This window comes from Sinocyclocheilus rhinocerous, unplaced genomic scaffold (genome assembly GCF_001515625.1).
Source record: "Sinocyclocheilus rhinocerous isolate Xijiao unplaced genomic scaffold, SAMN03320098_v1.1 scaffold853, whole genome shotgun sequence".
NCBI classification, from domain to species: Eukaryota; Metazoa; Chordata; class Actinopteri; order Cypriniformes; family Cyprinidae; genus Sinocyclocheilus; species Sinocyclocheilus rhinocerous.
The window spans coordinates 1889019-1903909 of record NW_015627738.1 but is presented as its reverse complement, the minus strand read 5'-3'; the positions used below and the strand labels follow the sequence as shown (position 1 = coordinate 1903909).

At 35.7% G+C, this 14891-nt stretch overlaps 1 protein-coding gene across 2 annotated transcripts in view; it reads right to left on the bottom strand.

Annotated features, from left to right (window-relative positions):
* akap6 (A kinase (PRKA) anchor protein 6) overlaps nt 1-14891 on the bottom strand; it is a 144405-nt gene that overhangs the window by 118094 nt on the left and 11420 nt on the right. For both annotated transcript variants that reach the window (XM_016545617.1, XM_016545623.1), the window contains exon 3: nt 8678-9051. In XM_016545617.1, coding sequence (XP_016401103.1) covers nt 8678-9007 — 330 coding nt within the window. In that variant the 5' untranslated portion in view covers nt 9008-9051. The remainder of the gene's footprint in view (nt 1-8677; nt 9052-14891) is intronic.

Below are 14891 nucleotides of genomic sequence, written 5' to 3'. Positions count from 1 at the left end.
AGACGTCTTTCAAACATCTTTTTTTTTTTTTTAAACTACCGACCCCAAACTTTTGAAGAGTAGTGTACCATGATTACACCATAATACAAAAAATCTTGGTAGTATCATGGTACTTTTGGGTACTTTTTTATCACTGGCCTGTGAAAGTTGTAAGCGGGCCACAGCTGCCCTGTCAATACCATGTGACCTCTGATGACACAAGCACATGGACGCATACAGACACTCCCACAAAAATTAACTTTCAATAAAAGTTCTTCCTTTTACAAATGCAAAATAATACATAAACCTTTTCCTACAAAATACACCCTAAAATGTGCAATAAGCAACACGAAACAAAGCCAGCCGATGCAATTATCCATAAAAGAAACACAGCCACTCGACTTCACATACTAACAATATTTCAAACAATCTCCACAATGTCAACCCATCAGAGGCTTCCTGTTAGAAATATACTTGAGCATGTCAGTCGATCCTTCCTCTTACCTGCTCGCTGGCTGAAGTAAAACACGATGAATCAAAGAGAATGAAGTCAGAGATTGGTTTAGTGTGCTCTGCGCTGATGTGTGTCAGATCTGATGTCAGATGTGACAGATCTGAGTGCTTGTGCTGCCTGATATGCTGGCGTTCTCTCTCTCTGTATCTCTTCCTCGCTCACTTCACTGGCCTATTTCTTCCATTCTGTCTTTATCTCTGGAGGAGGGGCTGTCTCACCAAACCGAGGGGCTATTTTGGGACCTGACCTCTCCCTCCCTCCAGTAGCCCTTGTGCTACTCTCACTTTGTCTGGCCCACCAGCACAGGCAGCTGCTGCGGGGGGAATTACATGGGGGTTTGAGGTGTAACTGGAGATGCTAAGGTCACAGCACATATTGGGGCTTCCACATTGACATTAACATCAACAAGGCTCGTACATTACATTGTAAAGTATAATACAACCTATATGTGCAAAGTGGCAAAAATGAGGTTTATTTACTGCTGTGTTAAGGATTTGCATACTAAAATGCTTCATGATACAAATCAATGTGTTTAGCACAGTAGGTTTTAAAGGGGTCATATGATGCGATTATTGCAAGATTTATGGTAAGGGGCGTTACATTTCCGACGAGTGCTTGCTGTGTTCGGCCAATCACAATGCACTGGTTCAGCTGGCCAATCAGAGCAGACTGTGCTTGTCAAAGGAGGGGGCTTTGTTGAAAACGACGTGTTTGAGAGAGGCGGGGCATAGAGGACCTACAATAATGTACAGTATTTGAAAAATAATGTGTTTTTTGAACATTAAAGCATGTCAACCTATTCTGTTACACCAAATACACAAAATAATGATCTTTAAAATAGCATCATATGACCCCTTTAAGCACATGCATCACAAACATGTACATTTGCATTTTTATCTATGAATTTGAAACACTGAAAACATAAATATTTAAATAATATTAATCTCTCAGAAGATGCAAAAGATTCTTTGGAAAACTACAAGAAGTATGCTGTTCCGACGCTGCATTGACACACCATTAGTTTTAAAAATAATTAAATGTAACAGGATAAATAAATACCGAAAAAATTAAATGTTTTAAACATTGGCATCATGGAAATAGCATGGTATTTGATGAAGTACCTTGGAAAAAACCATGTATGTGTTAATCATACACTACCGTTCAAATGTTTGGGTTCATTAAGATTTTGTTGAAAGAAATACTTCCTAATTCAGCAAGGATGCATTAAATTGATAAAAAGTGACACTAAATACATTTATAATGTTACAGAACATTTCTATTTCAAATAAATGCCGTTCTTTTGAATTTTCTATTCATCAACATATGAAGCACCACAACTGTTTTCAACATTGATAATAATAAGAAATGTTTTTGTTTTTTTTAAGCATCAAATCAGCTTATTACATTGATTTCTGAAGGATCATGTGACACTGAAGAGCAATGATGCTGAAAATTCAGCTTTGCTCACAGGAATAAATTACACCAAATATATTCAAATAGAAAACAGTTATTTTAAATTGTAATAATATTTCAGAATATTATACTATCAAATAAATACAGTCTTGGTAAGAGACTTCTTTCAAAGACATTAAAAAAATCTTACTGACCCCAAATTTTGACCCATGATATATAGCTTTAAGTACAATGGTATTAGCATTTGATGCTTCAAAAGAAACATGGTACTGCAACAGTAATGTTTTGTAAGAAAATAACAACAGAATCAAGGGCTATTAAATGTTTCTTGAGCAGCAAATCAGCATATTAGAATGATTTCTGAAGGATCATGTGACAATGAAGACTGGAGTAATGATGCTGAAAATTCAGCTTTGCATCACAGCAATAAATTATATTTTAAAATATATTCACATAGAAAAAAGTTATTTCAAATTTGAATAATATTTCACAATATTACTGTTTTTATTGTGCTTTTGATCAAATAAATGCAGCCTTGGTAAGCATGAGAAATAATTCTTAAAAATTCTTTAAAACATCACTAGAGTAATATTTTATAAGAAAATAACAACAGAATCTTTATTCAAGGGCTATAAAAAGGTCAACTAGCTAGTAAAAAGTTGCCTTAATTAACTAACAGACCCAAACAGAATCTATAAACTTTAATTCTACCAAATAGATTTAAAAATGGGAGTACTGCAATCTAGTTGAAAATTAATCATTTTAGACAAAATATTCCATAAACAATCATGCAAAAAGTGCAGAGCTTTGTAAATGAGTTTTCTATTATGACCTTGCAATAGAAATTATATAAAAACAACTGCAACCTGCAAATGGCACAAAATGTGAAGTTCTTTAACATATCTGCAAATCACACAGACCATTCAACCCACTGTACATCATTCTCTCTCTGTAGATGAGGCTGAATTCTCTGGATTCTCCACAGTACTAAGATTACATCACTCCAAATACATGCCCACGTGAACTGATCTGGTCTCAACTGGGTAAAAATACAGACGTAAGTTTCCTGTGAGTGGTAGGGTTGGTGTAGGGCAATAGCACATACAGTTTGTACAGTATAAAAACCATTACGCCTATGTGATGTCCCCACTTTTCACAAAAACAAACCTGTGTGTGTGTGTGTGTGTGTGTGTGTGTGTATCCTTCTCATACTGTACATCTGATCTGTGGAATAAGGGTGTGTCTGCAGACATTGTTCTGTGGGCTGGTCTCATTGGGGAATGTGGACATCACAGCTGTGTGCTGATCTCCTGGCGCTCTGACATCCATTAGTGTGTCCACTCTCTACATACTATACACTGCTGCTCCTGCAAACCAGACTATTCCACTTAGTCGGTTCTGTACTATCTATCATCCATCCATCAGTGACAGACATCTTCACGTTCTCTCATGAATCTTTCTTAGTGACGCCATCTTTTGGTCAACAGTTTGTCATGCAGTAACAGCAATGTACTTAAATATAACATACTAAAGCCTACTTTATGTAAAACACAATTATATGAAAAAACAGTTGGGATATGCATTCTCATATAAGGCTACTTTATACAAAATACAAATAAATATTTTTAAAAATGGACATGCATGACCAAATGGGTGTTCATAATTTAATTACTATAAACTAGAGTTATACAGTACATTACTGTTCAAAAGTTTGGAGTCTATGAGTTTTTTAATGTTTTTGAAAAAGGTATTGTAAGAGAGACATGGGTGAGTCATCTGCAGAAAAAGGGACCCAAAGAGGTTATAAACAGTATAAGCACCACTGCTCTAAATGTACCGGCAGATGGAGGCGTAAAAATGAAGTGACGTGATGATGAACTCAAAAGTTCAGAGTGTTAATTCCCAGAAGTGCACAAATGAAGGTCCAAAAATACATACAAAAAAAAAAAAAACGTTCAAAAGTTATATACAAACAAACTTTTGGCTATGCCAATAAATTGACCCAAAAGACAGCAATTCCGCTCCACAACTATACTCCAACTCACTCTATGAGTTCCCTAACAAATCTGACAGGCCATCTTAAAAAGGCAAAGTCCCTCCTACTTGGACTAAACCATTTGGAAATTAAAAGTAATAAAGAAATTTAAGACTGACAAATAACATGTGCTTTAACAGCAACAAAGAGTTAAACTGTTATAATAATACAAAACACATACAAATTTGGAACAAAACAAACTCAATTAATTATTAATGCTTAACAATGCTCAACCAAGAATTAAACAGATCACCAACCTCTCCCTCATACATGAGAACAATGAACTGTGCTATTCTAAACTATTGGCTGGAATGAGATCTTCTTCATAATGGTGGCATTTAGTGTGACTGGGTTTTGTCTGTTTGGGATGGGAAAATGTTCCAGTACGTATGTATGACTATTTACAATATGTACGTTGTTATATAGCAACAATAAACATTTAACATGATTACAGGCCTTGTTTTAATTCTTAACACAACACAATACATAAATCAACATAGTTAAATTTAAAATCATTAAATGTTAAACTAAGAAAGAAATGGCATAATGATGACAGGAACAACTCTAAATAATACACACATGATCAGTGACACAAACATATCTGTGTTAACTGGTGTTCAACTTGCGCAAAACAGGAAGAGTCCTTTACATCATAAGAGTCTCTAGTAAAAGAGCCTCACTGTGACAAGTATCTTATGCTTTCAAAGGCCATATTTATTTAGTCAAAGATACAGAAAAAACTACAATTTAAAATAACTGTTTTCTATTTGAATATATTTTAAAATGTAATTTAGAACAGGATCTATTTGAATTAGAATATTTTGTGACATTATAAATGCCTTACTGTTACTGATACCGTTACTCTCTTACCGATTCCAAACTCTTGAACAGTAGTCCTGATCTTCTCCACAAGATGCCGCTGTATGCTTGAAAGTCAGTCTATGTTGAAAGTCAAAGCCAATATACTGCATAGTTATGAACACCTTGCCACTAGACTTGAAAAGATGCTAAATAATTTACGAGGAAGAAGAGACATGTGACTTTCTTCATGAGACTGAAAAGATGTTTTCGTCATCTTTCGTCATCATTCGTTCTAAAATCACCACACACATGATGAAGAATCAGTGGTCAATATGTCACAGCTCTGAAGTGTTGAGCTTCAGTATGAAGCTCACAGGAAGCCTGAATGTGAGTCACTGAGGCGCACTAGTGTAGGAGTATCAGTCCGTGCTGCGCTCTGTGGCCTCTCATGGAGAAACAGATGTGTGCTGCCCGACTGACTCATTGTCTGCTGATACTAAACACAAAGCCTTCAGTCACCCCCTCAAAATAACACTGGATTCAGCAAGAAACACACACAGAATTCTTCAAATCAACAACAACACAAAGCATCAACAGAGAGAGAGGGAGAGTGAGGATTTATAACGGTCCACTAAAGAAGCAGAAAACGATGCTCAACCAACCAAAGAAGAGAAGCAGGCAAAAATCAGAATGCCATACTGAAAAAAGAAGGTGCAACACTCACTATAAAATCTATGAAACATCTTCAGCTGTATTAGATTATGAACATGGCTTCTTTTCCTTCATCAAACCTCAAGAACATCATATACAGTGGTGTGAAAAAGTGTTGGCCCCCTTCCTGATTTCTTATTTTTTTGAATGTTTGTCACACTTTAATGTTTCAGATCATCAAACAAATTTAAATATTAGTCAAAGATAACACAAGTAAACACAACATGCAGTTTTTAAATGAAGGTTTTTATTATTAAGCGAAAACTAAATCCAAAACTACATGGCCCTGTGTGAAGAAGTGTTTGCCCCCCTGTTAAAACTGTGGTTTATCACACCTGAGTTCAATTATATATATATATATACACTGTATATACAATTTAAAACGTGTGTGTGTGTGTGTGTGTGTGTTTTAAATTACATACAGTATATATATGCATTTTGTATACACACATATTCACAAATATATAGATGTGTGTGTGTGTTAATTTATATATTTAATTATAATAGTTTATTAATCATTTGCATCATTTGCCACATTTATTGGGTCCAATATTTCCTCATTCTTCAATAACAGTCTCTTTACAAAGCCTTATTACATTACGACAGATTGCTAAAACAAGATCTGAAGGAATGTGGCACTCAAACTGTTCAGATCAGACAAACGATTTGATTGTTACTAGCCTAATGGCACAACCTCACTTCACACAGCAACTAAAAAGACATAACTGGTGGCAATGACAAAGCCACCTGACCAATGAGAGAAAAGCTCCCCTTCAGAGACTCACACACACACACTTATTCTAAAAGCCTCACACATGATTTATTAACAGGAAAGGCAGCTTCTCAGACTGGCTGTAAAACGCTGTGACACCAGAGACTGCCGTGTGTTTTTTAACAACAAAGACCAGCAGGTCACGTTCCAGCAGCAGTGACACATTCAGTTAAAGAAGAGATTCCTGTAACACATTCATAATGCACAGACTTCACCGAAAGGAACAGTGACGCAGCCGGTTTCCTTTTCACTTTCACTTATTTAAAACTAAAGCGTGTTGCTTTTTGAGGTTAAAATACTTCTTTCTATCTCAGTTTCAAAACAATCCTCTGTTTCATTGAATGGCTCTCATAATGATGTGAGTAGCTGTTTATCTGAGCTGTAACATGATGAAGCAGAAGCACAGGCTGCCTGATTCTCCCTTGTAAAAGACATCGAGAGGGTGAACGTCTAATAAAGACTGCTGAGCACACTGTTCTGATTAAACCAACAAATGCAAAAGATGAAATGAGAACACAACTGGAAAACAATGATGTTACTGAAACCTCATTCTTTCAGATGGTGTTCTGTAATAGTTTCTCAATCTGAAAGTGAAGCAGAGGGATTCAGCCATTCAGCTGTGAGACTAACACAGAAACTCTCACTATGATCTCATTAACACTGTATCAAACACGTGGTGATATGGGATATCATCAAGTCATCATATATATGGTTACTACAGTGCAGCAGACCAGGGTTTCCCAAACTGGGGTTCACGAATTGATGAAAGCAAATAATAATAAAAAAAAGTAAAATAGTAAAAATTTAAATAAATAATTGTTAAATGAAAACACTTATCAAAATATAAAAAATCTCAGAAAAATCTCAGAAAGTGGCTTGCAACAACATATAACGTTTCCTCTCAAATTGCTCAAAAGTGAAATATAAGATGAGAATTTACCTAGGAAAAATTATTGCATGCAGTGTGACATACATCTGGACAAACTTAATGCAATTATGGAAATAAATACAAATTTACACGTCCATCAATGCACCCTGAAAAAACATTCCGCAAGCTATGCTGTGCTCTTAGCAGAAATAGAGTCTGAGTTGAGTAGAGGAATCCGTTAAGAGCTCTTGTCCGCTCAATGATTGATCCATATCATATCCAACTAATCTAGAACTCAAAGTTCCATTATGGCTTTTAAAGTCAATACTGTGTTTATAGCCAATCCCTCCATTACCAGACGTCTAAGATGGACTGCTGCGGTGCTGTTAATGATCCGACTAAAAGACTGGAATTTAGGCATATAGTATTTCATCATGTATATGTATGCAGGGTCCAAAAATTATATTCGTACCACACCTGCCAATGGCTGTTAAATTGAACAAATTAATCCTGTATGCATCAATGTGTTCAAACAAAATAGTCCTCGGCAGTGTGAGCAAGACCCGTATTGCACAACTACTTAATAAATGAATGCATCTACTGTACATGAAATATTATTAGCTTTGAGATTGTTACAAAAAAAACAGTGTTACAAATTAGAAAAGGCACTGCAACAATACTAATTTTCATATTACTAATCTGCAATCCAAGTTACTTTTTCTTTTTTCTCACCAGTCCCTTGTTCTTTGTTCCAGTGATACGTTCGTTTTCGTGCTAAGTTTCTAACCATCTATCAAAGGTTTATGCTCATCCTTCAATAGAATTCTGAAGTCCTCAAAGGCCACTATTAGTACTGTTCATACTGTTTTGAGGTGAGTAAAATGGCACCAATTATCTATTGTAACTAGTGCTGAAGTGAAAAGAGAGAGACCGCAAAGTAATCCAAGATACACTGACATTCAAAAGTTTGGGGTCAGCATGCAATACATAATAATACAAAAAAATAAATAAAAAAATGACATTTTAAAGAATTTAATGCTTTTATTAAGCAATTGAATTGGGTGCATTAAATTAATCACAAGTCATTCAGATTGTTACAATAGATTTATATTTCAAATAAATGCTGTTCTTTTGAATTTTCAATTGAAAGTATCCTGGGGGGGAAATGTAACACTGTTTCCACAAAAATATTAAGCAGTACAACTGTTTTCAACAGTGATAATAATAAGAAATGTTTCTTGAGCAGGAAATCTGAATGATTTCTGAAAGATTATGTGACACTGAAGGCTCAAAAAAATTCAGCTTTGCACCACAAGAATAAATTATTTTTTAAAATATATTAAAATAGAAAATGGTTATTTAAAATTTTAATAGTATTTCAAAATATTAAAGTATTTACTGTATTTTTGACCAAATAAATGCGGCCTTAGTAAGTATAAGAGACTTCTTTCAAAAACATAAAATCTTACTGACACCGAACTTCTGAACAGATATATCACCATTATGTTGCCATGGACAAAGATACATTCAGCATCATTACACACAAATATCTGTCCCCTTAATGCTGCATTCATGTACTCTTACCTTGAGTTGTACCAGGTGCACATCCACATGTCTATTGATGCTGTCTTGCTGCACAGAGTGTGTGAGGTCTCGGACTCTCTCAGTCGTGGTCCTCAGCCAGGTCTCGATCTCCGGCAGATGCAGAACCACCTTCCAGTCGGCCCCTGTGTGGAGAGGAGGGGGTTTTTGGTACCTGCGGTAAGGATCTTGTTTCTGAGTCGGCCCATCCCCGCTAACGCTGGGCCCACACGGATCATCGTGTTTATCGGGGCTGGGTTCCAGGGTGGGAGTCACAGAGGTTGTCATTGGGGAAGAAGCCTCACTGGCCATCGGTGATACGGCAACATTCATGGTGAAACACAGCGTGATCCTGAGGACGGGACTTTTTGGTTTAGCTGTTCAGAGAGGAGACAAAAAAAAAGAGAATGAGATTTAAAAAATAAATAATAAAACCAAGTAGTATGAGTGCAAAACACCCAGCAATACTAAAAGAGCTGCCAGATTTCGTTAAATATTAGATGGCCAGAGGTAATTTGGGATGCAAATCTAATGGTGGTGATTTCAGCATGAAAATTGGCTCTCATGGTGAAGCATTAGAAAAGCATTTAAAGAAAGGGATTCCTCATCTTAGGGAATTATTTTCTATTTTGAAGAAAAAAGTATTACCATCATGGATAATAATTGCCAAATCACAGAAAAAAACACTGCACAGCTGGTTCGGGAAACAAATTAAACCCTACAAAATGCATATTTGAGATGGTGGGCTTACAATTCTGAAATCCTCCAGAGTATATTCGCATTGCAGACAGCATTTCTTTAAAACAAAGACTGAGTCATCAATAACGTCATAAATTTCCCAGATACAAACATTTAAAAGTTGTACGTGTCGTTTTGAGTATGTATAGAGCATATAGATGACCTCAAAGCTAAACTAAACTAAAGTCACAAAACTCCAAAATATTGATTCCATTGGGAATAGAAACACATAAATTCATGTCACAAAAATCCTTTAAGATGCTTTCAAGCAACATCATATTCTGTTTAATCCCGGATCAACTCTTTTACATCACTTTCAGTGAGGATTATGTGCATATTCCCATCTCAGCAACAAATGCTATTTTCCATGACAGCATGATAAAATACAATGACAAACAATAGTCAAACTACTTAAACAGTATTTTTTTTTTAAACTACATATTTGATATTTGACAATATAAAGGTGACACCTTTTTCAGTGTTGTTACTGTTAACTAAACCAAACTATTACAAATTGTTTTCATTAATGAAAATAAAGCTGAAATTAAATACAAATATATATATATATATATATATATATATTAGATGAACCTAAAAATGGCTGTCCACCAACGTTTACCCTCCAACCTGACAGAACTGGAGAGGATGTGCAAGGAGGAATGGCAGAGGATCCCCAATTCCAGGTGTGAAAAACTTGTTGCATCTTTTCCAAAAAGACTCATGGCTGTATTAGATCAAAAGGGGGCTTCTACTAAACACAGAGCAAAGTGTCTGAATACTTAGGACCATGTGATATTTGAGTTTTTCTTTTTTAATAAATCTGCAAAAATGTCAACAATTCTGTGTTTTTCTGTCAATATGGGGTGCTGTGTGTACATTAATGAGGAAAAAAAATTAACTTAAATGATTTTAGCAAATGGCTGCAATATAACAAAGAGTGAAAAATTTAAGGGGGTCTGAATATTTTCCGTACCCACTGTATATATATATACAGTGTTGTGAAAACGTTTTTGCCCCCTTCATGTTTTTTTAATTGTTTGCATATTTGTCACACTTAAAAGATTCAGATCATCATATGTATATATATAATTATATATATATATATATATATATATATAAAAAATAAGAATGGCAAAAGCACATGACATACTTGAACTAGAATTTAAAATAAAAATAAAAAAACAAAAAAACAAATTCAAAATATAAATAAATCCGATAGCCAAAATAACACTAAACCTTTTAAAAACATGCATTAATGAACTTTGTTTAAAACATCTGCCTAGTGATATTAAAAGCAGGACTTAGAACTCAGTAGATCTTTCTAAGACTGGTTATCTTTCTGGTTATCTTCTGTGATGTAGAATCAGCCGTATGTCATAATATCACAATATTACGGTTCCTGTAGCTCAAAGGGGTTCGTCTCCCAGAGAACTCATAAACCGATAAAATGCAATGGATAAAAAGCTTTAAAAATACCTTTTTAAATAACAGAACTCACTATGACTCAACAGAATTTGACAAACAGAATTTGTTTCTGCAGTTGAATATTCGGGTAACACTCTTTATTACAGTGTCCATGTTATACACAATACACATGATCTTTACAAAAACATTTATTCACATTTGCTGAAGAAAAAGCCAGTGGCGTCTACTTGTGCTAAAGTCAATGCCACAATGCAATCTCACTACTAATGTAATTATTGCATTAGCTACTGTAACAGACGCTCAATGCCTATGAATAATGCACGATGAGGTCATTTCTAAAGTCATACACAGTATCATTACATCAGCCGCTGAGGTCACTTCCACCCTGCACAAAGAAAGGTAACAGTAAGGAAGATTATTATGAACTGGAATAACTGACACTCATCATGAAGCTGTCTCACCGGCATTAAACAGCATTGAATATCTAGGCCACTGCAACAGGGAAGTCAACGATTGGAAATCAATATCTTGAACGATCCGGTTTGAGCGTCTGGTTAATATGCTGCTTCAGCACCCAGTGATGCCATCCCACCAACAGCATCACAGCAATCCCATGAATTATTCAGCTAATATGGTTTCCTGGCATTTACAGCTCATCTGCATGTATTTGTTAAAGTACGGATGAAGCCGACCAAACCGATTCATTAGTTGACATTCAACATGAAAGGGCAGACAGAATAATTTCAGATGTGTTTGCAAATGCATCAGTGACACAATTGCATACAATGGCACACATCTGCATCAGGAGAACATACAAAGAAGTGTTCACACAGGATTATACAGGGCCTTACAGTTGATTAACATATCACAAGCATGCATAACTTATTCAAAACATGACATACACAATGAAGCTTTTGCATTCTCTATGTTATATCTCTTTGTAGACTGGTCCCAGTTCACCCTCAAGATAATCTCATGTTTTTTTCATGTTTAATGGTCAACAAGTAATCCACATGACTCCAGGTCATCAATTAATGTCTGAAAAGCTGCGTGTTTGTAAGGAACAAATCCATCATTAAAATGTTATCATTTTCAACCACTGCAGACTAAAATATGAGTCCTCTATCCATAATGTTGCTTTCAAACCATGAATTAATTGATGCCATCTGATGTGCTGATGCAAAATCATGTTTAATTACATCTGACACTCGTCTGCTTTCACACTACTAAAGTGCCATTGCAAATAAACAATAAACAGCAGATGAATAACACAAGGCATAATGACCTTTTATGTGCTGCTGTCCAAGAGCCAAAAGCTTTACTTAATTATACCAGGCACTCAATAAACCAGCCATCAGTTCTGCTGACTTCACAAAATCCTCTCAAATGAGCAGCAGCCTCTGTTAGAATTCAAAATGGGTCAAACTCCTGCTTCTTAGTGAATACAGTTTCACACCACAATCTGACACCCACAGAAATCATAATGAAACACAAATGCAGCTGCACCTTAGAAAAAGGGTCACACTTCAATTACAGTGAACATTTCAGTACTGAATAGCACTAATGAACTATGTGCACTGCATTATAATGAATTGTGACATAGCGCACAGTTACATATTTTTACATTATGTTTTTTGTTACTAAAATTCCAAAATTAAAATTGTCATGACATATATGTTTTTAAGATTTTAAGAGCTACTCCCTCTCCCAAATGCCACTTAAGTAAAGACTGCTTTATTTAACTATGTTTAAAAACATGAATTAAATTAAACGTTTTAAATTTGTCTACTAATTTGACCATTTAAAGAGTGATTTATTTATTTCCATTTTATGTCTGAATTATTAAATTCTTAACTGATTCCTTCATTTTATTTGATATAAGTGTAGACCTCCATAAACATTACCACACGCTCAGAAAATAAAAGATACAAAACTTGGGCAGTAGCTTTTCAAACATCCAAATATGTACCATTTAGGTGCTAATATGTACCTTTAAGGTACCAATATGCACCTTTTAGGGCTAAATAAGGTACAAACAAAGGTGTACCTTTTAAAAAGGTACCACCCCAGTGAGTGCTTTTGTGCCTTTTTTTTTCTGAGAGTGCATTAAAACATTTATAGGCCTAAACAGGCTTTTTCTTTGTATTAATAGCTGTAAGCTCTGGTGAATGTTAAATACCTTGTTTACCATTTGTAGTATTGTGTATATTTAACACAGAGTATTTATTGTCTAAAAGGATATATAATTATGTTATAATATTATGATATTATGAATGTTCCAGCAATAACAGAGCCAATGTCACCAAACATCAGAAGGTGACTGTGCATATTCTCAGCAGTCTTTATGCAGAGAGAGACTAAGTTTTTTATTTAGCATCAGAATGAGAATGAGGGTCAGAACTCTCTGTGAACTCTCTCTAGCTGAGATGGCATCTTTTCATGCTGGTTTCGATAAACGAGTGAACTAGAATCAATAGAGACGTGTAGAGCAGCACTGGGAGTGAATGATGGCAGTGTGGGGGAGTTGAGTCTCTACAGAGTGCGGCTCTAGGAATCCCATAACACCCACATTAAACCCTCTAACTGCATTTAAAACCTATTTCCAGTTAGGCTGTGATTCACTATGACTGGCATCATTTGAGTTATAGAGGGGCCGTTTCCACATGACACCCCATCTGTAATGAGAGCGAGCCGAGCAACGCAACAGAACTAGCCATGAGATTAAATGGAGAACAAAGAGACTTGGAGATGGATACAAAAAAAATTAAAAGGCTTTATCAATGCCTAGAAGCACAGTGAAGTCTATTATTAAGAAGTGGAAGGTATTTGGTACAACACAGACCCTCATGGTCTGGATCAGGAAGTCGCCCCAAACTGGATGAAAGAGCCGGAGGAAACTGCTCAGAGAGGTGAACAAGAGGCCGACAGCAACTCTGACGCAGCTGCAGGAATTTATGACAAACAGTGGTCATTGTGTGCATTTGACAACATCACAAATTCTCCACAAATGTGGCTTGTATGGGAGGGTTGCAAGAAAAAAGCCACTCCTCAAGAAAGGCCACATGCAGTCAGATTGAGCTTTGCCAAAATACACCTTGAAGATTCTGAGGCAGAATTATTTGGCCTCAACACCAAACGATATGTCATGTGGAAATCCAATACAGCTCACCGTCCAAATAACAGCATTCCTACAGTAAAGCATGGAGGTGGTAATATCCTGTTATGGGGGTGTTTCTCTGCAGCAGGGACTGGAGCATTTGTCAGGATAGAAGGAAAAATAATAGGTAGACTGGTTACCTATTAAGTTCCGTATTGATTTCAAAATATTGCTAGTTGCTACTGACCTATAAGGCACTAAATGATTTAGCTCCTGTATATTTAACTGATCTTCTTATGCCCTATAATCCATTACGCTCTTTAAGGTCACAAAACTCTGGACTTGTAGTAGTACCTAGGGGTGTATTCACACCAGGAAAGTCCGCTAGTTCACTTGCTTTGGTCCGGAACAAATACAATGTTGATTTTTTTTGTTTGGTGTGGTTCGCTTTCACACTGCCCTTTTTTGCAAGTGAACCAGAAATTGTAAACAAAACTACACGTGTGCTAAAGTCATCCATTCATTGGACAGAAATTCTCAAGCAGGGAAAAACAGGAAGTGCAAAAACAGGCTAATCATGGATATCCTTTGTAGTGCAATTTTTATTCTTTTACTGATTTGGTGTTATCAGATACTAATGCAATATGAAGAAACTTATGGGCATCATATGAGACAATGTCATACGATGTTGTAATCACGACTTGCCGAAAATCTATAGATATAAAATACTTAAAGCATATCACAATGTTAGTTTAAACATTTAACCTATATAAATGTGCCCTATTAGGTGCATATTCAATCGTTTGTGTGGAGAGTGGAAGCTGAAACGCGCTTCATGACATCAGTGGAAACAAATTAAATACGCCGTCTTTTTTGCTCATAAAGGTAATAATAATAAATCGTTCGGAACTGTAAAGGGTCTATTTTTATTTGTGTGCACTCACAATATCAAGAAAA